This window comes from Syngnathus leptorhynchus, chromosome 16 (assembly GCF_054491065.1).
Source record: "Syngnathus leptorhynchus isolate UIUO chromosome 16, UIUO_Slep, whole genome shotgun sequence".
NCBI classification, from domain to species: domain Eukaryota; kingdom Metazoa; phylum Chordata; class Actinopteri; order Syngnathiformes; family Syngnathidae; genus Syngnathus; species Syngnathus leptorhynchus.
In genome coordinates this window covers 8,855,046-8,879,908 of record NC_141210.1, presented here as the reverse complement: position 1 = coordinate 8,879,908, position 24,863 = coordinate 8,855,046, and the positions used below count along the sequence as shown (strand labels likewise).

At 48.1% G+C, this 24,863-nt stretch overlaps 1 protein-coding gene across 1 annotated transcript; it reads left to right on the top strand.

Moving 5' to 3' along the window:
• The first annotated feature begins 1,115 nt into the window (after positions 1-1,115).
• On the top strand, positions 1,116-24,692 carry LOC147044748 (rho GTPase-activating protein 44-like). Its single transcript, XM_085934675.1, has 22 exons — positions 1,116-1,253; positions 2,723-2,762; positions 2,831-2,950; positions 3,469-3,545; positions 3,615-3,726; positions 3,795-3,871; positions 4,231-4,345; positions 4,424-4,492; positions 4,597-4,678; positions 4,800-4,927; positions 5,270-5,381; positions 5,508-5,589; positions 5,725-5,805; positions 5,886-5,999; positions 6,071-6,162; positions 19,224-19,413; positions 19,916-19,933; positions 20,064-20,261; positions 21,216-21,677; positions 22,167-22,312; positions 22,396-22,797; positions 23,004-24,692. Exons 1-22 carry the CDS (start codon positions 1,201-1,203, stop codon positions 23,129-23,131), a joined length of 2,898 nt encoding a protein of 965 aa, XP_085790801.1. The 5' UTR covers positions 1,116-1,200; the 3' UTR covers positions 23,132-24,692.
• The last annotated feature ends 171 nt before the right edge of the window (positions 24,693-24,863 follow it).

Below are 24,863 nucleotides of genomic sequence, written 5' to 3'. Positions count from 1 at the left end.
ATTGGGATCAAATTTTCTTGTCCGTGAGAGCAGCCTTGCAGGAGCATTTTGTACTAACTGTAGACTTATGATGCTGGACTTGGGAAGACCAGAGAAGAATGCATTACAGCAGTCCAGGCGCGACGTGATAAACGCATGTATAATAATTTCCGCATCATCGGTCGAGAGGATTGGGTGAATCTTAGCAATATTACGAAGGTGGAAAAAACCGCAATGCTGGTTATATTCTTAATGTGCTTTTGAAAGGAGAGCGTTGGGTCAAATATTACCCCGAGATTAGTTACAGTATCACTCTGAATGATAGAACGGTTATCTATAGTTATAGTGGTTTCCTTAAATAAATGTTGATAACGAGCTGGACCAATTATCAACATATCAGTTAACATCTCAGACAAATTGGTAATGTCAACCCAAACAATTACGGGGTTACAGATTTATAGCGGTTAGTTGAATTTGATTGCAGTAACAGACTATATTCACTAGATGGCAATATTAGTTTTCTCAGTGACGTGTACCCGTTCCTGAAAGGCAAAAATGTTTCCGGTATCATCCAATCATAAATACTTTCACATAAAACTAAATTTGTGTCATCGCAGCACACACAGGCTTGCTTTCTTTATCCATTGGGAATATGCCATCATTGCAACTTGCTGAGCTCAGTATTCTATTGGCTATCATTCACTCCCTGGTGATTATTGGTCTATCCATTTTATTTGTATTATTCTTGTCAGTACAACGAACTATCTGACATGACATGCCAGCCGTAGCCTATTTTTCCCCCCACAAGTGATGTACAGGTACGGTGCCCAAATTGCTGCCGGCCCTTGTTTTCATCTAGACTCCGTCTCCCACAATGAATTGCTGCGCAGCCGCTCATGCTTGCTTAGTGTGTGTGTGCGCGCGTGTGTGCATGTGTGGGCGTGTGTTTGTGTGCGCGCGTGCTTGTGTTAGCAGCCCCAGCATCCTTTTGTGGTCGTTCAGAACCCGAGAGCACGATGCAGCCGCACAGTTCTTTGGGAACATGTAATCGCGGACCGAGCGTTTGGGTGCCTGTGGGCGCATGAGGCGATATGGACTGCAAATGATGCACTTGGCTTCGCCTCTTTCGAACGTCATCTTTTAGAACGTCATTATTTGTAAGATGAATTATTTGATTACAATAATGCGGACAAGTCGGCGTTGATTGTGGCTCAATTCAAAATGAAGAAGCAGTTCAATCGGATGAGGCAGCTCGCCAACCAAACCGTGGGAAGGTAAGACACGCGCACAGAGGTGTACGCAACTCATTTGCGCCATTCTGCTGCCCCCTTTCTCCTCCCTGCCGTGCGAACCCCAATCCCTCCGCATTTACCCCAAATTTCCCGTTTAATTTATTGATTCTGATCATTGCGTTATTTATTCCAAAACGGTCTGTCCGCCAGCGTGCGTGCTGCGTGCGCGCGGTCCACCGACACGTGTTACCGCATAGGCAGCGTGTGGGAGGCGCATTGCCCCCCACGCAATCAGCCTGCCCGCGGAAATACTTCCGATCTGCAAATCGCGTCGCATCCAACGAACGCACGAGTGGCGAGTGGAAACACAGCTGCGTGCTTTATGGATGATGGATGCGTTAAAAGAATGTCGCAATGTTTTCATTACGCAGTCAGCTATTTGGAGGGGAGCCACCCACCAACATATCCCTCACCCACCCCCCACCTCGGCTCACGCCCCCCACTATCAGCGTGCATGGTGGGATGTCTGAAGGTCGTGTTGTCCTGTTCACTTAAGTGCAGTAAGATGTAGATGAAGATACGTATATAGAGGTCCAAGCAGAATGGCTAATGTCGCTCTTGTGTTAGCTTAATTGGAAGAGGCTGCCAGTGTCGCGCTCGACTTACGGGACTTGCGCTTGCCTTGCGATTTGCGGCGCACCGCCGTTGAGTCCACAGACAGTCTCTTTCGGCTGCGCTGAGGAGTATTTTTGTTCATTTTTTGCCCTGGTACGAGGCCAGCCTGAAAGATAACGACGTGACCGGAAGCCATTTGTATCCACTGCCAACTTGCTGTCCCACTTACAGTCAGTCTCATGTGATGCTGTGCAATTGGATCCTCTTCCTACCACAAGTGCAGCTTGACGCATAAAGCTCAATGTTTTTTCCTTTTGTCCTCAGAAAGGCTCATAGCTATAACATTGATTTCAACAACACGCACGTACGCGCACACGCCGCTTTTTTTCTCCTCGTCTCATGCCGCTCCACAATGCAGTTCTCAGAAAACGGCAACATTTTGCTCGAGTAAAGCTCGATGCAGCGTTCAAATAGCCTGATATATCGCCGGAAAGGTCTTATAAAAAGAACTACTGAAAAGATCTGAGCTGAGCGAAGCAGCTGAAAACCACAACGTTTGGTTTATGTATTTGTTTTAATAAATAATAGGGCAATCAACTTACAGTATGTTGTGTGGAAATGTATATTTGGCTGAAGAGCACATTAGCATGAACTGTGAAATGGCTAACTTGAATGCACGTTGCACCCCTGCCAACAAGAAGCTCTGAAGTACGTTTGACTTCAGATTGTTTTCTAGCGTTCTGAAGAATGATGAAAAAAGAGGTGCTGCGTGTTAGAGAATTCAAAAGCCTCACGCTCAGTTGTCGAGGGACTGCTTTTATGTTTCATTTTGCATTTCTTGCATTTATCCACCCAAGTTTGACCCGTTTTTCACGTCTGCCTTTTTCTCTCTTTAGGGCTGAAAAAACTGAAGTGCTGAGCGAAGACCTTCTGCAGGTAAGAAGTGTGGCGAGGTGCATGCTAGAATGCACCGGCAGCTTTTCAAACGTGGGGCCGTGTGGCAGGTGGAGAAGCGTTTGGACCTGGTCAAGCAAGTCATGCACAGCGCTCATAAGAAGCTGACGGCCTGTCTGCAGGGCCATCAAGGGGCCGATGTGGAGAGGAAATCACTCAAGTCGCCTTCCGTGAGGACCGCTCATCCTTGTCCATCTGCAACTTCATACGCTCTCGGACATTGGTTCTCAAACATGCGTGTTGCTCTCTCGTGCGAGACTCTTTCAGTTTCTGGATGCAACGGCATATCTCTTGAGTGTGTGTGAGAGTGAGTGAGTGAGTGAGTGAGTGAGTGAGTGAGTGAGTGAAAACCATGTGAAAATCTTTCAGTCGCCTGCCTGGTGTGAGAATATTGAGAGCGTTCGCGAGAGAGCATTCATTGTGGTCATGTGAGCGGTTCAGTTGTGCGAGAGGGTTCCAGTTGTATGCCTGAGAGCGTTTTTGTCGGTCGGGTGTGTGAGTGCGTTTCGCTTGCGGGTAAAAGTGTCTCTGGGGTTTTTGTAGGCAAAGTTCATATGCACGCGTTTTGGTTGTGGGTTATCGTAGCGCGGGAGTGTGGACAATGCCATTTCAGTATGTGTGTGAATGGCGGTCCCTTCATCGCTCAATGCAAAGCATGTGATGTGTTTGCCTTCCATCTCTGGTGCAGAAAAAGCTCCCGCTCAGCATCCTGGCCCAATGCCTGGCGGAGGGAGCGGCAGTATTGGGCGACGACGCCCTCTTGGGGTAGGCAGCTGCGGCCAATGCCTTTCCTCCTATTTGTTGAGCTGCACTCGACCACATTTGTCTCCGCAGGAAGATGCTGAAGATGTGTGGAGAGGCGGAGGAAAAGTTGGCCCAGGAGCTGATGGACTTTGAGCTGCAGGTGGAGCGAGACGTGGTGGAGCCGCTTTCCACGCTGGCAGAGGTGCGTGAGACTGCCCGGCGTGGTGCGCCCTGCGACGCTGCCCTCATGACCTCCCGCCTCCTCCTTAGGTGGACATTCCCAACATACAGAAACAAAGGAAACACTTAGCTAAACTGGTCTTGGACATGGACTCGTCACGGACAAGGTGAAGCCCGTTCGTATCTTATTGTGGGAATTGGGTAGGATATTGTGCTTGAAATGAAATGCTACCCCGCAATGAGACGGCCCGCTGAGGTAGAGCCCAAATATCGCGCAGCGGCGAATCAAATTCAGCTCTTGCGGCCACTTTGACGCCCATTCGATAGATCCACCCAAAACTTGTGCTTGAATAGAATCGGGAAGTCTGCCGTTTTGGCTATGAGGCTCATTTTGCCCGCCACTGCAGCAGGAGACACATGAGGCCGGATTGGCCAAATGCAGACGACGAAGGCATCGGTTGAGCTTACTAAGTGGAGCCTTTGCTTCCATACGTCTCCCCCATGAAATGCTGGCCCACGGCCGCAGATACCAGCAGTCGTCCAAGTCGTCAAGCCACCCTGGCACCCTCCAGCCCGGCGCCAAGTCAGACTCGCTCCGAGAGGAGATGGAGGATGCGGCCACTCGTATGGAGATCTGCAAGGTAAGAGCGTCTCACCATCCCTCCCGCCGGGCCTTTCGATACTCTCGAGATTCTATTTCTGCAATTTCCTTCTTTCAGGATCAGCTCTCTGCCGACATGTATGCTTTTGCGGCTAAAGAGGTGGACTATGCCAATTACTTCCAGACGGTAAGTAGGCCACAGCGGGTGTCTGTGCTGCCCGTTGCGTTTTTTGGATGCGTGAACCAAAGGTGGTGCCGTGGCACTGTGTTCTCGTCTCCACGTGTCCACAGCTCATGGAGATGCAAGCGGAGTACCACAGCAAGTCACTGGAGATTCTGACCGCCATCCTGCCCCAAATTAGGGCGCACCAAGGTCAGCTTGCGTGCGTCTGCCTGTCACAACGTGGCTTCCTTCTGTACCAGGGCGGGAGAAGGACGTTAGACTGGTGTGAATTAGTCCCTGACGTGAGTGCGGGCGGTGCTGTGCCTTGCAGAGGCGTGGCTGGAGAAGCCGTCCTTCGGCAAGCCTCTGGAGGAGCACCTGAACATCAGCGGCCGAGAAATCGCCTTCCCCATTGAAGCCTGCGTTACCGCGCTGCTGGAGTGCGGCCTACGAGAGGAGGTAGAGCAAAGCACGCTCGCTCGCAATAGGGTAACTTGGGCCCCTTGGCTGCAACGCTTGAAAAATGCAAGAAATCCGCTCTTCGTCACATGCAAAGTTCAGACTGTATTGGGATTTTATTTTTGAAGGAAGCCCGAACATGGCCCTAAAATGGCTGCTTTAAACCAAAATGGCCGACTCGTTGTACAAGCCTAGCACATTTGGTCCAGCTCTGTGCTGCCCGGCGCCACGACCACTAGCCGCGGCGGCGGCTGCTATACCTCGACTGAGTTTGCCTGTGACGAAGGGAGTTCTGTTTGTTCCACGAGGAGGCGCTTACTTGCGCTATATTTGCGCTCGCAGGGCCTCTTCCGAGTGGCTCCGTCGGCCTCCAAACTGAAGAAGCTGAAAGCCTCCCTGGACTGCGGCGTTCTAGATGCACAGGAGTACTTCTCGGACCCACACGCCATCGCAGGTTAGCCGCACCCGCCACCAAGCCAGCAACGACCGCACCTTTATATTGTCTGTCTCAGTGACAGATTTGTCTGGATTTTGCCGAGTATGCATATCTACAGTGAAGACTTGTTTCTGTGCTCCGCAGGTGCTCTCAAATCCTACCTGCGCGAACTACCCGAGCCGCTGATGACCATGGAACTTTACGACGAGTGGATCCAGGCCTCCAAGTGAGTGGTGGGCTCTCCGTTCCTACACTTTTTCGGTAGAGCCGGGCAGGATAAATTACCTTGGCAGAAAATGTACGCATTCTTTTGGGACGTACGGGTAACTTGCTAGATTCACCGCCATTCTTGTTTGCGCAGCATTCAAGATATGGACAAGAGACTGCAAGCATTAATGGGAACATGTGTGAAGCTGCCCACGGACAACTTAAATAACTTCAGGTCACGCCCGTCCTTGTTTCCTTCCCTGTTTGTATATTTATTATTTGTTTATTTTGACCTCTTGTGCGTGAACCCCACAGATACCTGGTCAAATTCTTAGCCAAACTGAGCGAGTACCAGGACCTCAACAAGATGACGCCAGGCAACATGGCCATCGTCCTGGGCCCCAACTTACTGTGGACACACAGCGAGCCGTACGTATCCAAAGCAACAGCGCGCTTCTCATCTCGGGCAGGTATTCCCAGCATGTGGCTGCTCTCCGCAGGGACATAACGGAGGTGATGACCACACTGTCACTGCAGATGGTCGGAATCATTGAGCCCATCATCCAGCACGCCGACTGGTTCTTCCCCGGCAGTGAGCTTCACAATCTACTTTGAATTCTGTGTCGCTCGGTTTCAATTATTCAAGACACGAGCCGTCACTCCGGTTCCGTTGTGATTTGCAAGCAAAAATTGTGAACGCTCGATTGTGGTTGGGCCTAACTTGCTTCAAGTTGGTTCTCGCCGTTGCCAGTTAAAATTTACTGTAAAACTAATGTTGCTTTAAGTGAACCTCCTAACTTACAAGTTTGATAGTTTTATGCTAATACATGATGCAACACATCAACAGCAGATCAACAAACTTTGCATCCACGCTGCGGTCGATAAAAGTCTTTGCGCGGCAAATGGTAGCTGTTAGAGACTTATTCGCAAGAACCACACGGGAGACAGTATGCCCTTTGAGCACTTGCAAGTGAGAATTCGTTCGTCACTGTGCATACAGCGATGTTCGAATGAAGTCTGACTTTGGATTCTTGCAAGAGAGTATTTATTGAGAGAAAGCAGAGTGAGGGTGAGAGTGGACAGGATGGGAGTGAACCCCTGGCCTCTGGTCAAATCATTGCAGGAGCTGTTGTGTAAACAGAACAACTTTGATTGCTTCCTCTGCAGCTGGTCAATCAGTTCAAAGGATCTCAGCACTTTGTTCTACTACTTTGTTAAGACAGGACAAGCTTGGTTAATTGTTACAGGTTACATTCCAACATCATTGGATCAAAACTAATCTATGAACCCTAACATATCCCTTCCTCATATGATTATGTCACCCCGATTAACAAACATAAGCAAGAAAATATAATGAAGATAGAAAAATAAAAATAAAAACACAGAAACAACATTGTAATCATCACTTGCGAGGCATTTTTGATGGTCAAATCATCAAGTTCCCATGAAAACTGTTCAGCTAATCAGCATTATCGCAATCTTCTATCCGCAGCGCATTAAAATCATCACATTCGACATGCCTGAGAAGTTGTATTTGTACCCGTGTTACGCTAGAAGACACAACTCTTGTCACAGCAGACTTCAAACATGAGACAACAAGTCATAAATGAGCACAACTATACCAGCACAACAATCACAGGAGTCTCAAGTTTCAACAGCAGAAAATAGCCATGAAAAGAAATCCCATTGATGTGGGATCTTGTCCTCCGACATGGTCCGCTGTAAATTCTTCCGTGAGTTCATGGCGTTGTTAATATGAGTATCTGGAATGTATGTGCAACAGGAAGTCGCAATAATGTGACACACGCAGGTCCCTTGTGCTGCAGTCATCAAGTCCAGAACCATCCTGGTTTGCAAGACCATCAGTTCTAGCCTGGATCTCTCTGCTTTGTCCATCAGCAAGAAATTCACAAAAGATTGAAAATAGTGCAGTGTCTCTATGAAGAGTGATGGTTTTCCAATTCCGATCCAAAGAAAAAAAGTGCATGAATGACTTTGTCTCCGACGGACCACACTTTGTGGCTGTCAGGAACATTCGCACCCCAGACGGGATAATGTGGTTCAAAGGTTGCAACAGCCCTGTGTCGACGTCCAGAAGAGTTATGTGCTGTTGTCATCAGATGATTCTGTATCTTCAGGTGTGGCCTGTCACACACACTGGTGCACACACGCCTGTCCAGTTGGCGGGCAGCATCGGATAAACCTTGTGACCACAAAGCCACCAGCCATTCTGTATGAAGTAGGTTCCGTTTGATGGTGCAGCCATGTTGGTCGGAGAGCCTTCACCACTTGAAATGGCTCTCCTATCCTGGCACTCAGCGGTGATGTCCAAAGCTCCCATCCAGTTTCCTCCTGGAGAGCAGTCGTTAATGCATTCGTGGGTTTCATTTTCTTGGATGAAACACGTGTAGTCCATTCCAGGTAGCCTTTTTGTTTAGGCCATCTGTGGCATTTTTTGTCCTTCAACAGTCACATTGAGATTAATCTGAAAGAGTTCGAACACAGGTTCCTTATTGTGTGTCCAGGGCGGTAGGGGTAGCATCACTGACTGTGACAGCACGGTGTTGATATCCAACTCCTCCCATAGAGGCCATGAATTTCGCTTCAGTGACAGTCATTGCTCCGGCCTCCAGGTGAACTCGCATGGAGGAAGGGGGGAGTTTGGAATACACATAGCATCCCTCCTGTGTGTGGGATCTCACAGTGAACTTTACATACTGGTACCAAGTGTTGGTTTCGTATGGGTTTTTGGGGTCCCATGACCAGTCCTCAAAGTTCTCATCATGTGACCATCTTTTTCCTCGTTTGACATTGTCAATCGGTTTATACAGATGAGCCCATAGACCATAGCACGCTTCAACCACAACGCAGCAGAGGATCCACCTGGCATGTGGAGCCCCGTTGCTACTAGGATGGCAGAGACACCGATATTTCCCATTGCCTAGTCAGAGTGGGGATCGATGGATTATTCGCCAACATTGAGACGCCCCACCGTAAAAGATGATGCCCCTTTGTAGTCAGACTTCCCCACCACTCCGAAAATGGGGTCCAGCACTCTCTGGAACTTCCAGTGGCTGAGGTGAATCCAGCTGGGCCTTCCAGCAACGTTTAGTGCAGTGGGGGTAGTCATCAAGACTTGGAATGGTTCTCCCCCGCCCCCACCATGGCTGGCCCAGTTTTTTCTTTTGATGAATTTGATGTAGACCCAGTCTCCTGGCATAATGGAGTTGTCAATCTGAGAGGAAGAAAGATCAGGCTGCAGTAAATTTGCATTGGACATATTTTTCAGTTTGAGTGCACTGATCATGCAATCTGCCAAGGACTGTTCTTCGTCTGCTTTTTGTAAATCTTGTATCATTCACCAATCAATTTTATTGCCCTTTTGAACTGGTCAAATAGGAGTGTTTGCGAGAAGAGTTTGAGCACTTCCTAATGATTCCTCCTGACCAAAGACCATTTATGACAGGGGCTATCCCATTTATTGCCTCCTGTTTTAAAGGAGATTCTCTGATCTTGTTTGGATTTGGGCTGGGGGAATGGATGTTAAGTCCTGTAGCAGATGCTTCCTTTGATCAGTCAAACAAATGTTGATTAGCCTTCCAAACAGCTACACCACTCCCTCATAGCTTCTTTAGTCACTTTTCAATCATCTTCCGATTGTCTACAGCAAAAGTTTGAAAAGTTAGAGAACATTTTAACCTAATGGTATGACGCCAAATGTATTAGAGAATCTGTATGTTGTAAAGTGTTGTATTATTACTATCTTTCACTATCTGTCCTACTCCCTCCCTCCTTCTGAGGCTTGGTGTTAGAGTGGTGCTCACTCTAACTTATGTTCAAGAACCACATAGGAGACAGTATGCCTTTTGAACGCTTGCAAATGGAGAGGTCATTCGTCACTGTGCATACAGTGATGTTCGAACGAAGTCTGACTTTGGATTCTTGCAAGAGAGTATTTATTGAGAGAAAGCAGGGTGGGGTGTGAGTGAACCCCTGGCCTCTGGTCAATCATAGCAGGGGGTATTTTACGATGTTGTGTAAACAGAACAACTTAGATTGCTTCTTTTGCAGCTGGTCAATCAGTTCAAGGGATCTTAGCATTTTGTTCTACTACTTTGTTAAGACAGGACACGTTTGGTTAATTATTACAAGTTACATTCCAACATAAGCATAGCATCAAACTAATCTATCAACCCTAACACTTGATGACGCCCATGTCTCACACCTTGTCCAGTATCACTAAGACAATCTTTTTGGGAGGATGCATTCTTTACTACATATGATTCAATCATCATTTAATTTGACTTTCTTTCCAAAACGCTTCTCAGTTTCCCAGTTCACACATCTTCTGCATGTGTTTGTGGTTCTCCAGTTTTTTTCTCTAGTTAATTATCACTCCAAAAGCAATCTTTTTTTTTCTTAGCATTTAACTTCCTCCCCTCTGTGAGTCGTCACTTTATCGTGGTGGAGGGGTTTGCGTGCCCCTATGATCCTAGGAGCCATGTTGTCTGGGGCTTCATGCCCCTGGTAGGGGCACCCATGGCAAAAGGGTCCTAGGAGAGGGGCCAGACAAAGCATGATGAAAAAGACAAATGGACCTAGTTTTCCCTTGCCCGGACGCGGGTCACCAGGGCCACCCTTTGGAGCCAGGCCTGGAGGTGGGGCTCGAAGGTGAGCGCCTGGTGGCTGGGCCTTCGCCCATGGGGCCCGGCCGGGCATAGCCCGAATAGAAAACATGGGTCCCCCCTTCCTATGGGCTCACCACCTGTAGGAGGGACCAAAGGGGTCAGGTGCAAAGTGAGCTGGGTGGCGGCCAAAGGCGGGGAGAACCTTGGCGGTCCAATCCTCGGCTGCAGAAGCTGGCTCTTGGGACACGGAATGTCACCTCTCTGGCTGGAAAGGAGCCCGAGCTGGTGTGCGAGGCAGAAAAGTTCTGGCTAGACATAGTCGGACTTGCCTCCACACACAGTTTGGGTTCAGGTACAGGCCCTCTCGAGAGGGGCTGGACTCTCTTCCACTCTGGAGTTGCCCTCGGTGAGAGGCGTCGAGCAGATGTGGGCATACTTATTGTCCCCCGGCTGGGCGCCTGTACGTTGGGGTTCACCCCGGTGAACGAGAGGGTAGCCTCCCTCCACCTTCGGGTGGGGGGGATGGTTCCTGACTGTTGTTTGTGTCTATGCACCAAATGTCAGCTCAGAGTACCCACCCTTCTTGGAGTCCCTGGAGGAGGTGCTGGAGAGCGCTCTTTCTGGCGACTCCATCGTTCTACTGGGTGACTTCAATGCTCACGTGGGCAATGACAGTGAGACCTGGAAGGGCGTGATTGGGAGGAACGCCCCCCCCAATCTGAACCTGAGCGGTGTTCTATTGTTGGGACTTCTGTGCTCGACACGGATTTTCTATAATGAACACCATGTTCAAGCATAATGTGTGTACTTGGCACCGGGCGTGTGAGGAGTTTGGCGAGGCTATGGAGAATGACTTCCGGACGGCTTCGAGGAGATTCTGGTCCACCATCCGGCGTCTCAGAAGGGGTAAGCAGTGGCGGTCAACACTGTTTACAGTGGAGATGGTGTGCTGCTGACCTCGACTCAGGACGTCGTGAGTCGGTGGGGAGAATACTTTGAAGACCTCCTCAATTCCACCGACACGCCTTCCATTGTGGAAGCAGGGCCTGGAGACTCTGAGGCGGATTCTCCAATCTCTGGGGTCGAAGTCACTGAGGTAGTTAAAAAACTCCTCGGTGGCAGGGCCCCGGGGGTGGATGAGATCCGCCCGAAGTTCTTAAAGACTCTGGATGTTGTGGGGCTGTCATGGCTGACACGCCTCTACAACATTGCGTGAACATCGGGGACGGTGCCTCTGGATTGGCAGACTGGGGTGGTGGTTCCCCTCTTTAAGAAGGGGGACCGGAGGGTGTGTTCCAATTAAAGGGGAATCACACTCCTCAGCCTCCCTGGTAAGGTCTATTCAGGGGTGCTGGAGAGGAGGGTCCGTCGGGAGGTCGAACATCGAATTCAGGAGGAGCAGTGTGGCTTTCGTCCTGGCCGTGGAACAGTGGACCAGCTCTACACCCTCGGCAGGATCCTCGAGGGTGCATGGGAGTACCCCCAACCAGTTCACATGTGTTTTGTGGACTTGGAGAAGGCGTTCGACCGTGTCCCTCGGGAGATTCTGTGGAGGGTGCTTCGGGAGTACGGGGTGCCGAGCCAACTGATAAGGGCGGTTCGGTCCCTGTATCAGAGTTTGCCAGAGTTTGGTCTGCATTTCCGGCAGTAAGTCGGATTCGTTCCCAGTGAGGGTTGGACTCCGCCAAGGCTGGTCTTTGTCACCGATTCTGTTCATAATTTTTATGGACAGAATTTCTAGGCACAGCCGAGGCGTTGAGGGTGTCCGGTTTGGGGACCTCAGCATCGCGTCTCTGCTTTTTGCAGATGACGTGGTGCTGTTGGCGTCCTCAGGCCGTGATCTTCAGCTCTAACTGGAGCGGTTTGCAGCCGAGTGTGAAGCGGTCGGGATGAGGGTCAGCACCTCTAAATCCAAGTCCATGGTCCTCGGTCGGAAATGGGTGGAATGCCCTCTCCAGATCGGGGATGAGATCCTGCCCCAAGTGGAGGAGTTGAAGTATCTTGGGGTCTTGTTCACGAGTGAGGGCAGGATGGAGCGCAAGATCGACAGGCGGATCGGTGCAGCGTCGGCAGTAATGCGGACTCCGTACCGGTCCATCATGGTGAAGAGAGAGTTGAGCCAAAAGGCAAAGCTCTCAATTTACCGGTCGATCTATGCTCTTTACCCTCACCTATGGTCACGAGCTATGGGTTGTGACCGAAAGAACGAGATCCAGGTTACAAGGTTACAAATGAGTTTCCTCCTCAGGGTGTCCGGGCTCTCCCTTAGAGATAGGGTGAGGAGCTCGGAGTAGAGCCGCTGCTCCTCCACGTGGAGAGGAGCCAGATGAGGTGGCTCAGGCATCTCATCAGGATGCCTCTTGGACGCCTCCCTAGGGAGGTGTTCCAGGCATGTCCCACCGGTAGGATGTCCCTCCTAAAGCTGCTGCCCCCGCGACCTGACCCCGGATACGCGGAAGAAGATGGATGGATGGATGGATGAATTGATTTAACTTGCTCAAAATCACTCCTTCTTCAAAGTTGCTTGAATAATCTTCCATAGTAGTCTCCAACAACTTCAACCATTCAACCTGTATTTTCCTTTCATTCAGGCAATCATTCACCCTTGCACATTTGCATCTCACACACAGTCTCTCCATCACATTGGTCTCAATTTATCCAAACTCTCCACGCAATATTCATATATCATTCTCAACACAATCCTTATGCTAATGTTTCCTAAGGTTCCTGATAGAACAATCCACCTTTCCCCCAAAAAACTCAGCACAAAAAAACAGCTGGCGAATTAATCAGAATTTTTTTTCTTTGTTTTTTAAATTAACCAACTCAATCGCTCGGATTTAACTCAAATATAGAAGTTTGTGTAATCTTATAACACAACCAATCAATTATTTCTCTTAAATTTAGTTTTGCAATATCTTAAATTCACAATTTCGCTTCATCCAATTCCTGAAAGCATGTACTCTCTTTCTTTTTTTGTGGATCAGTTTCTGCCCACAAACAGATTTCTTTCTTAGTTGTACTATGTTCATTTTGGTTTTACTTGTCACGTGCTCCATTTCAAACATGTTACTCTTATTTATTTATTTATTTATTTATTTATTTATTTAATCATTGCTCTTATTTATTCATTGTATGTGCCTTCTTGTTTTTACTTTTTGTATTGTTTACTTGAATGTTTTGTTTGTCCGTGGACCAATATAATATCCATCCATTTTCTGAACCGCTTTGTCCCCACGAGGGTTGCGGGCGTGCTGGAGCCTATCCCAGCCGTCATCGGGCAGTAGGCGGGGGACACCCTGAACTGGTTGCCAGCAAATCGCAGTGCACACAGAGACGAACAACCATTCTCACTCGCACTCACACCTAGGGACAATTTGGAGTGCCCAATCGGCCTACCAAGCATATTTTTGGAACGTGGGAGGAAACCAGAGTGCCCGGAGAAAACCCATGCAGACACGGGGAGAACATGCAAACTCTACACAGGGAGGGCTGGAGGTGGAATTGAACCCGCACCTAACTGTGAGGCGGACGTGCTACCCAGTGCGCCAACGAGCAGCCCTCCAATATAATGTGTGTGTGTGTGTGTGATATATATATATATATATATATATATATGTGTGATATATATATATATATATATATATATATATATATATATATATATATATATATATATATATATATATATATATATATATATATATATATATATATATATATATATGTGTGATATATATATATATAATATACACACCGTAATTTTCGGATATATATATATATATATATATATATATATATATATATATATATATATATATATATATATATATATGTGTGATATATATATATATATATATATATATATATATATATATATATATATATATATATATAATATACACACCGTAATTTTCGGACTATAAGTCGCACCAGCCATAAAATGCACAATAAAGTGAAAAAAAAACATATATAAGTTGCACCGGAGTATAAATCGCACTTTTGGAGCAAATTTATTTGTCAAAATCAGACATGAACCAGCAAGAACAGCCTAAATGATACGGTATGCTAACGTGACATATACACAAACGAGGAGCTGAGAACGGGCCTGACGTAACATTCAGAGTTATTCAAGTAAGGATTACATAAATAACACATTTATCAAACCATCTGTCTCACTCCAATTCATTAAATCCATCGATCGTGCTTTATGTAAACAATGCCGCGTATGCGCCGCATATGCTCACGTTGAACCAGTTGTAAGTTGCATTTCTAATTATTCCACAGACCCATATAACGATATATAAAGTATATTTCAAATAACTATCATATTAAAACAATATTATCAAACCATCTGTGTCACTTCAAATCATTAAATACATCGATCAAATTCCTCGTTCTTAATGTCAACAACGCCGCTGCAGAGATCTAGTATATAACTATATTGTAGCGTTAACAAAGTACCAGGAAAGACGTGGGTCTATATAACAACAATACTATCAAACCATCTGTGTCACTCCAAATCATTAATTCCATCGATCAAATTCCTCTTCCTTCATGTCAACAACGCAGTGCACGCGCGCCGCACAGATCTATCAAACCATCTGCGTCACTCCAAATCATTAAATCCATCGATCAAATTCCTCGTTCTTTATGTCAACAACGCCGCGCGTGCGCTGCAGAGATCTAGTATATAACTTTATTGTAGCGTTAACAAAGTACCAGGAAAGACGTGGGTTTGGTAAACGGCTATTTATTTAACAAAACAAGAGTTCAACAAGCCAACAACTACTGAACTTCCAGCCACGGAGGTGGAAGAGAGCTCCATAGAATAGGAGCGGGGGTGCGTAAAAACCATGTACGAGGCCCATCCACCGTCCCCGGACAGCCACCCGGCCGAGCGCTGGCCCCCGACTTCCATCCACGGAGATGGAAGAGAGCTCCATAGAATAGGAGCGTGCGTGCGTAAAAGCCATGTCCGAGCCCCAATAACCGTCCCCGGACAGCCACCCGGCCGAGCGCCGGCCCCCGACTTCCATCCACGGGGGTGGAAAGAGAGCTCCCGTCGAGAAGGATCGGGCGTGCGTAAAAGCCATAATAGTTTTTCAAACCTTCTGTGTCACTCCTAATCATTAAATCTTCCAAACTCTTCGTCCTCCGTGTCACTTACAAACAAAGCCGCGAATGATGCCGGTAGTACGTGGGGCCCTTCGTCATTTTCGTCGTCTCGTGATCGAATCCTTTGCCCTTTATGTAAACAACCGCCGCGCGGTACGGGTGACGTCACTTGCAGTTCAAATGACAGTAATCCCTTGCTACACTGCGGTTCGTTTATCGCGGTTTCACTACATCGCGGATTTTTGAATTTTGAAAATTTCTGAAAAAAATCACATATAATTCTCTTAGTACAAGTTGCCCCCCCCACCCAAACTATGACAAAAAACGCGACTTATATCATATGTAATCTGTCTTGTCACCGTGGGATAGTAGGAAACACTTTGTGTGTCTTGACATGAAGAAATTGACAATAAGGCAGACTTTGACTATGACTTTTACTGGTTCTTTTATCACAAAAACGATCAACAAGGCGGAAGTACAAGTCGAAAAATGTCAGGTAATCCAACCTAAATATCTTGTTTGTGATAAAAGAACCAGTAAAATAATAGATTTCTTTTTTTTCCTCTCTTTTTTATTTTTTAAAATTGTTTCTGTTTTGTACTGCAAATTGAGAATACCACTGTCTAGCAAATTTCTTTGCACACTAGTTTAGCCAATTTCATCACTTCAACACATAGGCACACTCTTAGGCACACAAATGCACAACTCTCGCGCGCGATGGGGGGGGGCTGGCATCAATGATTCGTCACAAGCTGGCCATTTCTTGCAGTCGATCATGAAGCTGGTTCCCGCCCACACACGCGAGGACAGCACATTCCAATTATTCATTCATCTTGTAGAAGCTTATTGTATTTCTTTACCACTTGATTTGCAAATTTTAACTTTAGTGTGCACACATAATTTGATCCCTGGTCATTTGTCATTGGTCATACAATCAGCATTGTCATACTTCTTGTATGTACAGGAGTTCTACTAATGTAAAAAAAGTTATAATAATCTGACAATGACATGTTTTGCTGTCATATGGGGGAGGCTTCAGGTCTTTTAAATTTGGATACATGATTTGCATAGGAGCGAAAGCTCCTCTTGCCCCTCTGCTTGAGCTGCGGCTCGAGCTGCGGTCTTGCACCTGTGCACTGGGGCCTTATTGTGTTCCGGTCCGACAAACACTTGCGGCCTCATCACTTTTCATCTTTCTATGTTTTGTCTCTTCAATTTGTTCTCTTCTCTCTTGTGACACTTTCAAACAGTTTCTAGCGCATTTCATTTATCTCTCTTTTCTTTCCTTTCCCAGCCACACTCCTCCAAACGGTCTACCACTTCTTCCACATTTCAACTTTCAACTTCCCTTCTACTCCATACTTTTTCTTCCACTTCGGCATGTATTGCACACAATTAAGAAATCTACTTGCCATGTACTTCTCATGTTTTCTCCGGGCACTCCGGTTTCCTCCCACATCCCAAAAACATGCTTGGTAGCCCAATTGAGCACTCCAAATTGTCCCTAGGTGTGAGTGCGAGTGCAAATGGTTGTTTGTCTTCCTGTGCCTTGCGATTGGCTGGCAACCAGTTCAGAGTGTCCCCCGCCTACTGCCCGATGACGGCTGGTATAGGCTCCAGCACACCCGCGACCCCCGTGGGGACTAAGCGGTTCAGAAAATGGATGGATGGATGTATTTCTCATCTCCTTCAAGAGCTTCTTTATTTGGAGATTCGCAGTTTTCATTTCCCATCTTAATTTAGTATTTTACATTTTTTGCAATTTTTTTTTCCCCCAATTTTGTTTTCTTTGAGGATCCTCAATGCAGGTTTAAATTGACCTTTCAACAGAATTACTAGCCTGTGTTATTACCGTGGATTAATGCTAGAACTGCTTTTTAGTCAATTTATCCTAGCAGTCACTCTCAACCACACAAACTCCAGCGCTTTTTTACTTTTAGGCCTATCCAGGATGGGTGTAAAACCCTCCCAAACAGCTTGGACAAATGGACAAAAAAGAATCTACGCCCTTCTTCAATTAAGAAAAATAAGCTCTGTTTTCTCTAGCCCGTTCCTTCCACTGAGTCTTGGACCTAAGCTGTTCTTTGGCTCGGAAAAACGGACAAAGAAAAATGTACACTCCTTTTTGATTGACAAAAAAGAAGCTCTGTGTTTCTTAGCACGTTCCTTCCACTGGGACTCTAACCCAAGTCAGATCCCATAGCTTGGAAAAACAGACAAAGAAGAATCTACGCACTTCTTCGATGAACGAAAAAGAAGCTCTGCTTTTCTAAGCCTGTTCCTTCCACTGGGACTTGAACCCAAGCTATATCTTGTGCACTTTTCACTTTTACCCGTTTCACATAACTTTAGGGCTTTAACGTACTTGTCCCCTGGTTTGTTCCACTTCCGGATCCCGTCAATCCACTGTTATCAGACGAAGGCAGACCTAAGATGCTGGCCCAGCGAAGAATTCTCTTCCCAGGTCTTTCTTTTCCAGGTCCTCCTAATGGACGCTGGCCTGTTAACAATGCAGCACGTCGTCCTCCGTCGATCAGCAGTGGGTATGTTGGAATCCGGGTCACGGACCAAAATGTTAGAGTGGTGCTCACTGTAACTTATTCACAAGAACCACACGGGAGACAGTATGCCCTTTGAGCACTTGCAAGTGGAGAATTAGTTCCTCACTGTGCGACTGGGACTTGAACCCAAGCTATATCTTGTGCACTTTTCACTTTTACCCGTTTCACATAACTTTAGGGCTTTAACGTACTTGTCCCCTGGTTTGTTCCACTTCCGGATCCCGTCAATCCACTGTTATCAGACGAAGGCAGACCTAAGATGCTGGCCCAGCGAAGAATTCTCTTCCCAGGTCTTTCTTTTCCAGGTCCTCCTAATGGACGCTGGCCTGTTAACAATGCAGCACGTCGTCCTCCGTCGATCAGCAGTGGGTATGTTGGAATCCGGGTCACGGACCAAAATGTTAGAGTGGTGCTCACTGTAACTTATTCACAAGAACCACACGGGAGACAGTATGCCCTTTGAGCACTTGCAAGTGGAGAATTAGTTCCTCACTGTGCGATGTTCGAACGAAGTCTGACTTTGGATTCTTGCAAGAGAGTATTTATTGAGAGAAAGCAGGGTGGGGGTGAGAGTGGACAGGATGGGGGTGAACCCCTGGCCTCTGGTCAATCATAGCAGGAGGTGTTTTACGATGTTGTGTAAACAGAACGACTTTGATTGCTTCCTCTGCAGTTGGTCAATCACTTCAAAGGATCTTAGCACTTTGTTCTACTACTTTGTTAAGACAGGACAAGCTTGGTTAATTGTTACAGGTTACATTCCAACATAATCATAGGATCAAACTAATCTATCAACCCTAACAGTAGCAACACGTGAAGACTAACAATATGCTCTCGGGCATATATTCTTCATCCTCTCCAATTATTGCATTTTACTGATCTTAGGAGAGACAATCTTTTTAATTTCATTTTTGAGCAAAAGATTTTCTTGTCGACCGGTGGCTATCACACACGCGCACGCACCCACCCACCCACCAGAAGTCGTTTGACCTTGTCAATGGGTACTTGAGCATGACATCATGATGTACAGACTATTTAATTATTTCTTTTCAGTTCTTTTTTAAAATCTCATAAATTACAATCCCGTCCAGCAGTATTTGTCAGGAGCTGCAATGGATCAATGGCATTTCTGTTTGTATTAATGTATTTTTGATTGTTTGCGAGTTTGACGTGCTCACATACAAGTGTGCCCGGACCCTCTTTTATTAATTCTCATGAATTACAATCCCATCCAGTAGTATTTGTCAGGAGCTGCAATGGATGAATGGCGTTTGTTTGTATTAATATATTTTTGACTGTTTGATACACTCACGTACACCCCCCCCCCCCCCCCGTCATCAATTCAGAGATGGAATTCAACCTGACGGGCAGTTACGGCAGCCCCGTCCACATCAACTACAACTGTAACTACAGCTCCCTGCCGTCCCCCGACACGGAGCAGTCGGAACGCATGCGGCCGCACCACGACCAGAGCCGGCGCCCCCTCAGCGTTGCCACGGACAACATGATGCTGGAATTCTACAAGGAGAAGGATGGGTATCAAAGATGATTAATCCCACACCTCGCCCACGAACACTTGTGCATTTCTTTCAGCATGGCAAGAGGTGTCATATTTTCACTGTCTTGCTTAGCCATCTACTGTCGCCCCCCTCCTTCAACGGCACCCATCTGGCTGCAATACATGCATGAATGACACCGTCTCCACGGCGACGCAGCCCAGTTGAACTCGTTGCCTCGTTCGCTCATAAAATATTTCTCCCATCCTCCTCCTACACTGTCCGGCGACACAGCATAGAGCTGGCTGAAAATAACCAGCCAAAATGTCCTCCCGTCAGAAGTTGAGGTGTCAAACTTTTTCATTGCAGGCCTCGCCGGGGCCGTTGCGACCAGCAAAATAAAAAAATGGTTTCGTCGTATATTCCCCCTACATTTCATTGACACTTTTGCTTTGTGTGTCCTCAGCACGTTGCTGTGCAGTGCGTACATGAAGCAAGTGTCTTAACCCCTTCTTTCCCTCTCTTGCCTCTTACTAACGCAGCGTTAGGAAAATACAAAGGTACGCTATTATGGCCTCTCCTGCACCCCCTACATCTTTCCCACACGCCCGTTTTGCGTTGCCCCGCTTTTCATTTCAGCTAATGCGTGGGTTTTAAGTGTGGTGTGTGTGTACGTGTGTGTGAGTCCAGCATTGGCGTGCGGGTCATGGATACTTCCTGGATGTCGCGCAAGGGCTCGTCTACGCTGGCCCGCAAGAGCTGCTGCACCCCGACGGGGGTCTGCTCTACGCCCACCGACCCGCTCCTCGCCACCGAGCAGGCTGCCTCGCCAGCCGCCTCGCCGGCTGTCTCACCGCCCGCCACGCCGCCCCCCGCGGGAAGGGTCAGGTAAGACGCCGCTGCTTGGACTGCTGCCACGGCTGCTGCTTTGATCATTTCTTCCCCACACGTCATCATCATCACCGTTTTCACCACCACAATCAGATGCTCCAAGTTACAGTGGTACTTTGACGTACGAGTGACCTGACATTTTAAGTATGTTAGCTTAATGCTAGCATCCAACGCAACATACCATCAACAGGCGAATGAAACTAGCCTTGTAGTTGTGTTTACAGAGAGCAGGTTTTTGTCTGGACCCTTCAGAGCAGATGCTCATGATCACAAATGTACTGTCGGAACACCGTGGGATATTAGGAACATTGGCAAGTTACACTTAAATTTAGTTTTATCCAGGCTAAGGGATAGAGTGGTCGTCCCCAACCCAGAGGTTGGAAGTCAGCCATTGTGACCACGCGGGACTGTCCTTGAGTGAGACAGACGATCCCCGGTTGCTCCTGATGCTACGGCGTCAGGAGGGGAACAAGGAAATGCTCTGCGTACCAAAGGTAGAAAAACGCTTGACAAGTACAGCCCATGTAGCATCTGTGAGTCAAGGCACCACTGTATTTATGTCTCCTTTTTTGCCTCTCGACTGCAATACGGTGTCACCCTCAAGATGGTTCCCACGAAAGGGTGTTTGCGTCTGTGAGGCGAGTGTGGGTTCTGAGCCGGTTGCGTGCATGGGTTCAGGCCCACAGGACAAGGCGGTGGATTTTTCAATCACACAAAAAGTAGAAATACGATTATTTTTCCCTAATTTGCATAAAGAGGACTGTGTTTAGAGGTGCACCGCCTAACTCAAAGGCTTCTCTTCTCTTTTCTCTTCTTGATTTGGAGCGACTATCCCCCCACCCCCACCCGCTTTCCTCGATCATCCGCACAGCTTCGCCTCCTCTCGCTCCAGTGCTTCTCCCTGTTCAGTCACCAGTCTTTTATGCTGTCTTATTCTCTTAATATCTACAGCTCAGACATGTGGGCCAATCGGCCGGACACCTCTCAGGCCCGGCCGCCCCCAGGGGAGGACCGGCCGCCCCCTCCCTATCCTGCCGCCTCCCACCACCACTTCTACCCCAAGCCCCCTCCCTGTGCCCGTCCCGCGGCACCGGGCCCTGAGTCGCAGCCACCGGCCTCGCCCCCGCCCCTGCACCACCGGTCAGGCGTCGCACTCCCGGGCCCACTCCCATCCTCCTCCTCTTCCTCCTCGTCCTCCTCGCTCGACATCAATTCCAACCCCAAGCCCAGCTGCCTGCACTTCCCCAAGCAGAGCCCGCCCGGCGACGGTTACGCATCGTCGCTTTTCCTCAAACCTGCCCTGGTGGTCGCCCGCCACGAGCAGTGCCTCGGCTACCCCCCCTCTGCGCCCCCGCCCCCGCCGTGGGCTGCCTGTCCCGGTGCCAGAGAGAGAGGAGTCCCAAGGCCGACTAGGTAAATGGACAGCTCCGTGAGCGGGTGCCACCCTTTGTCTGTCCTCTCGCATCACCTCGCCTCGCTCGCCTGCTGGATTTGCGTTTTCCTCACCCCCTCCAGTGGCACGCCTCGTGCGCTGTAACCTCTCGCTTGGCTTGCCTGGCAGACCAAAAATGCTTCACGAAGCCAGACATACGCTAAATACATTCGGCTGCTCTCAAATAGCATCAGAATGTTATGTATTGCACAGGTTTGCGGCGCCATTTGACCACCCAGCAATAAAAAAGAGAGCACATTTTAACAGTGACGATGATCGTACAGGTACCATCATATGTCCCAAGGATGCTTCCACAGTAGAAAAGTTACTTTTGGTGCAAAAGCTAAAATTTTCTCCAATAGATCTTTTGAACAGAAATGTCTGTGCCATAGCGTGCGGAAAAACTCCAACAGATATTTTTGTGTGTCTAGCTGCTCGGACTGATGTTGATGCATTTCTGCTTTTGCCAGTTCGTCCAAGAGTAAAGAGCTCTCCCCTGTCATTGGCCACAAAGGCATCCAAGCGGCAAGTTCAACAGTGCCTCCTAGCGGCAGTCCGCAGAATTGCAGTCCGTGCCCCCGCCCTGGAGAGCGCAGCCCGCGCAGCCTGGGCAAAGGTCAGCTCAGCGTCAGTTAGGTGTCAAGCTCAGAGTCTCTTCTTGTCGTACGTCGAGTGACAACATGCCGTTTGTGCTTCCAGGTTCCAAAAAGTTGGCGCCCGTGCCTCCAAAGGTCCCGTACTATCAGCCGGGGGCACTGCCCGACCAGTCCGCTGGTCAGCCGTCACCAGTCAGCCTATCGCCCACCCCGCCCGGCACGTCCTCTGTTTACGGACTGCTCTGCGCTCCGGGTCAGGCGTTGCCGCCGTGCTCCCCGGGGCAGGCCCTCTCGGGGGCGCCCCACTCCCTTTCGTCGCCGCCCTCACTGGCCGGCATGCTCGCCAAGTCACGGCCCAGGCCCAGGCAGAGGCCCGGCCTGCCCCCGCCGCAGCCACCTGTCGGCTTGGGTAGTAGGGATCCGGGCCCAGTCCGAGCCCCGGCGCTCCAGCCACCTGAGCCGGCCCTCACTGACGGACTGTCTCCAGGGACGAGCATGTCGACAGGTAAACACCAGATGCAGCTGCGGCGGCCTTGGCTCACTCTAGCCGTGACTGTGTCCAACGCCAGACAAGTGTAGTAGGGCAGCCTCCTCGGATTTGTCGTCGCATTTCTGCTCTCTTTCATGATTTCCCTTTTTGTTTTCTCCACTTCATTGCCATCTACGTTGTCCCATTTGTCCTCGTCCTCTGATTCAACCACCTCGATTTAGATATCTTCAACTACGAAATCCCCTCCATCAATATCAACCTGGACAGCCTCATCGACGAGTTTAGCGGCGCCCCCCGCAGGAGGTCACCGCCCGCCAACGAGGAGGAGCGGCTGGCCACTGCTCTATGACGTGGCTCGGTGCCGAAAGCCAAAAGCCAGAGAGAAGAACGCATTGCTTGGCTTCATTGGTGGAAAAAAGAAAGGAAAGAAAAGGAAGAATGTGCATCCAGAACAGAAGGAAAAAGCAAACCTCTGGGACAAAGCCGTGCCTTTCGGAGGAAAGACGCGATTCGAGCTTAGCCCCCGCCCCACCCCACTCTGTTGGCTTGTGTCGGAGTGCTGCGTTCACGGTTCTTCTGGGTTTACCTTCGATGCCGCTGCGTCCGCGTGATGCTCTCGCTGTCGTCGGGGCTGCGGTGCGTTTTGCTTCACGGGCCGACTGTCTTTATTGGCGACTGGGCTCAAATGGTGGCCTCTGACGTTTCTCTCTTTTTGCCTCTTGAAGGATCTATATGAGGAGGGCCTTTATGAGGTGGCGGACATGCCCACATCCAACTCTGCGTTTCTTGTTGAACTGTCTGGCAGCCCTTCTTTGCGTAAATGTGCGCTTTGCAGATGTCAAGCCTCATTTGTCTGTCTGTGTCTGTCTGTCCGTCTGTGTTTGTCTGTCAGTATGTCTGTCTTTGGAGTAAAAAGTGCAATTACAGTTCTTACACATCCAGCTGTGTCCAAAAGTAAAGTGGAAGCCGTTTACTGTGTTTTGATGTATTTGCTTCCAAACGAATCGGCCTCAACATGCCTGTTTTTGCATGTGTGTATTTTTGAGGTCCTCAACAAAAACCTTTCCAACCCCACTAAAACGTCAGCACCCCGCGCCAGTTTCATCCATGAATGCAAACTTGAGTGCAAATCCCGAAGGCCTAAAACGAGCAGGACCTCAGCCGTGTTGTAGACCTTAAGAGCAAATCGGAAGCATTTATCCACAATAGACAGACGACGCAAAATTGCCCGACAGCAGCTTTCTGGATTGACAGACCTTGTTGCCAGGATGCCCCAAATCGTGTCAAGAATGCATGGGCGAAAACAAATGGGCAGCCAGCTGTTATAGGCCATAATTGCACATAAACAAGCAGTGAGCAAATTAGCCCCAATTGAAAGCGGCTCCCCTTGACGGATGTGGGGGCTACAACTGGTTATTACTGCTACTGAATGACAAAGCTTTTTTTTAATACAAGTAAAACCTTTAAGTTAAGATGTTTTGTCTCGGGATGAAACTTTATCAAAGCGATGTACGGTATGCGTCAGTGTGTGTTTATGGAGAATTTCTTGATTGTGATATTTATTCTCTAGGTAGTTGTGACCACATGACAACATTGCAAGTGCACTCACTGCTTGCTTGTTGTTTGGGGAGGGACAACTATGGACAGACTATATCTGATATGCTTGGTTCTACCAGGAGGCTGATTGAATGTGGCACATTTGATGTATTCTTGTTCTGATTCCATGGAGTTTCTTTTGACGAACCATGCAGCCTGCCGGGCCGGCGTGCACGAGCATCATGCGAACGGTGTCACTGTCAAGCTTTGGCGCATCATCTGCCCTATTCACGTAGGCGGCTGCCAAGTCTTACAAAGAAAGGTGCAGTCCCGTCCGTGTATACTATGAAGCCAAGCTACAACCCTTATCAGAATGTCAGAACTAAATAAATAAATATATATATATATATATATATATATATATATATATATATATATATATATATATATATATATATATATATATATATATATATATATATATATAAATAAATAAATAAAGGCTACATTTCTACAAATGTCACACTTCTTTTTTTTTTTTAAAC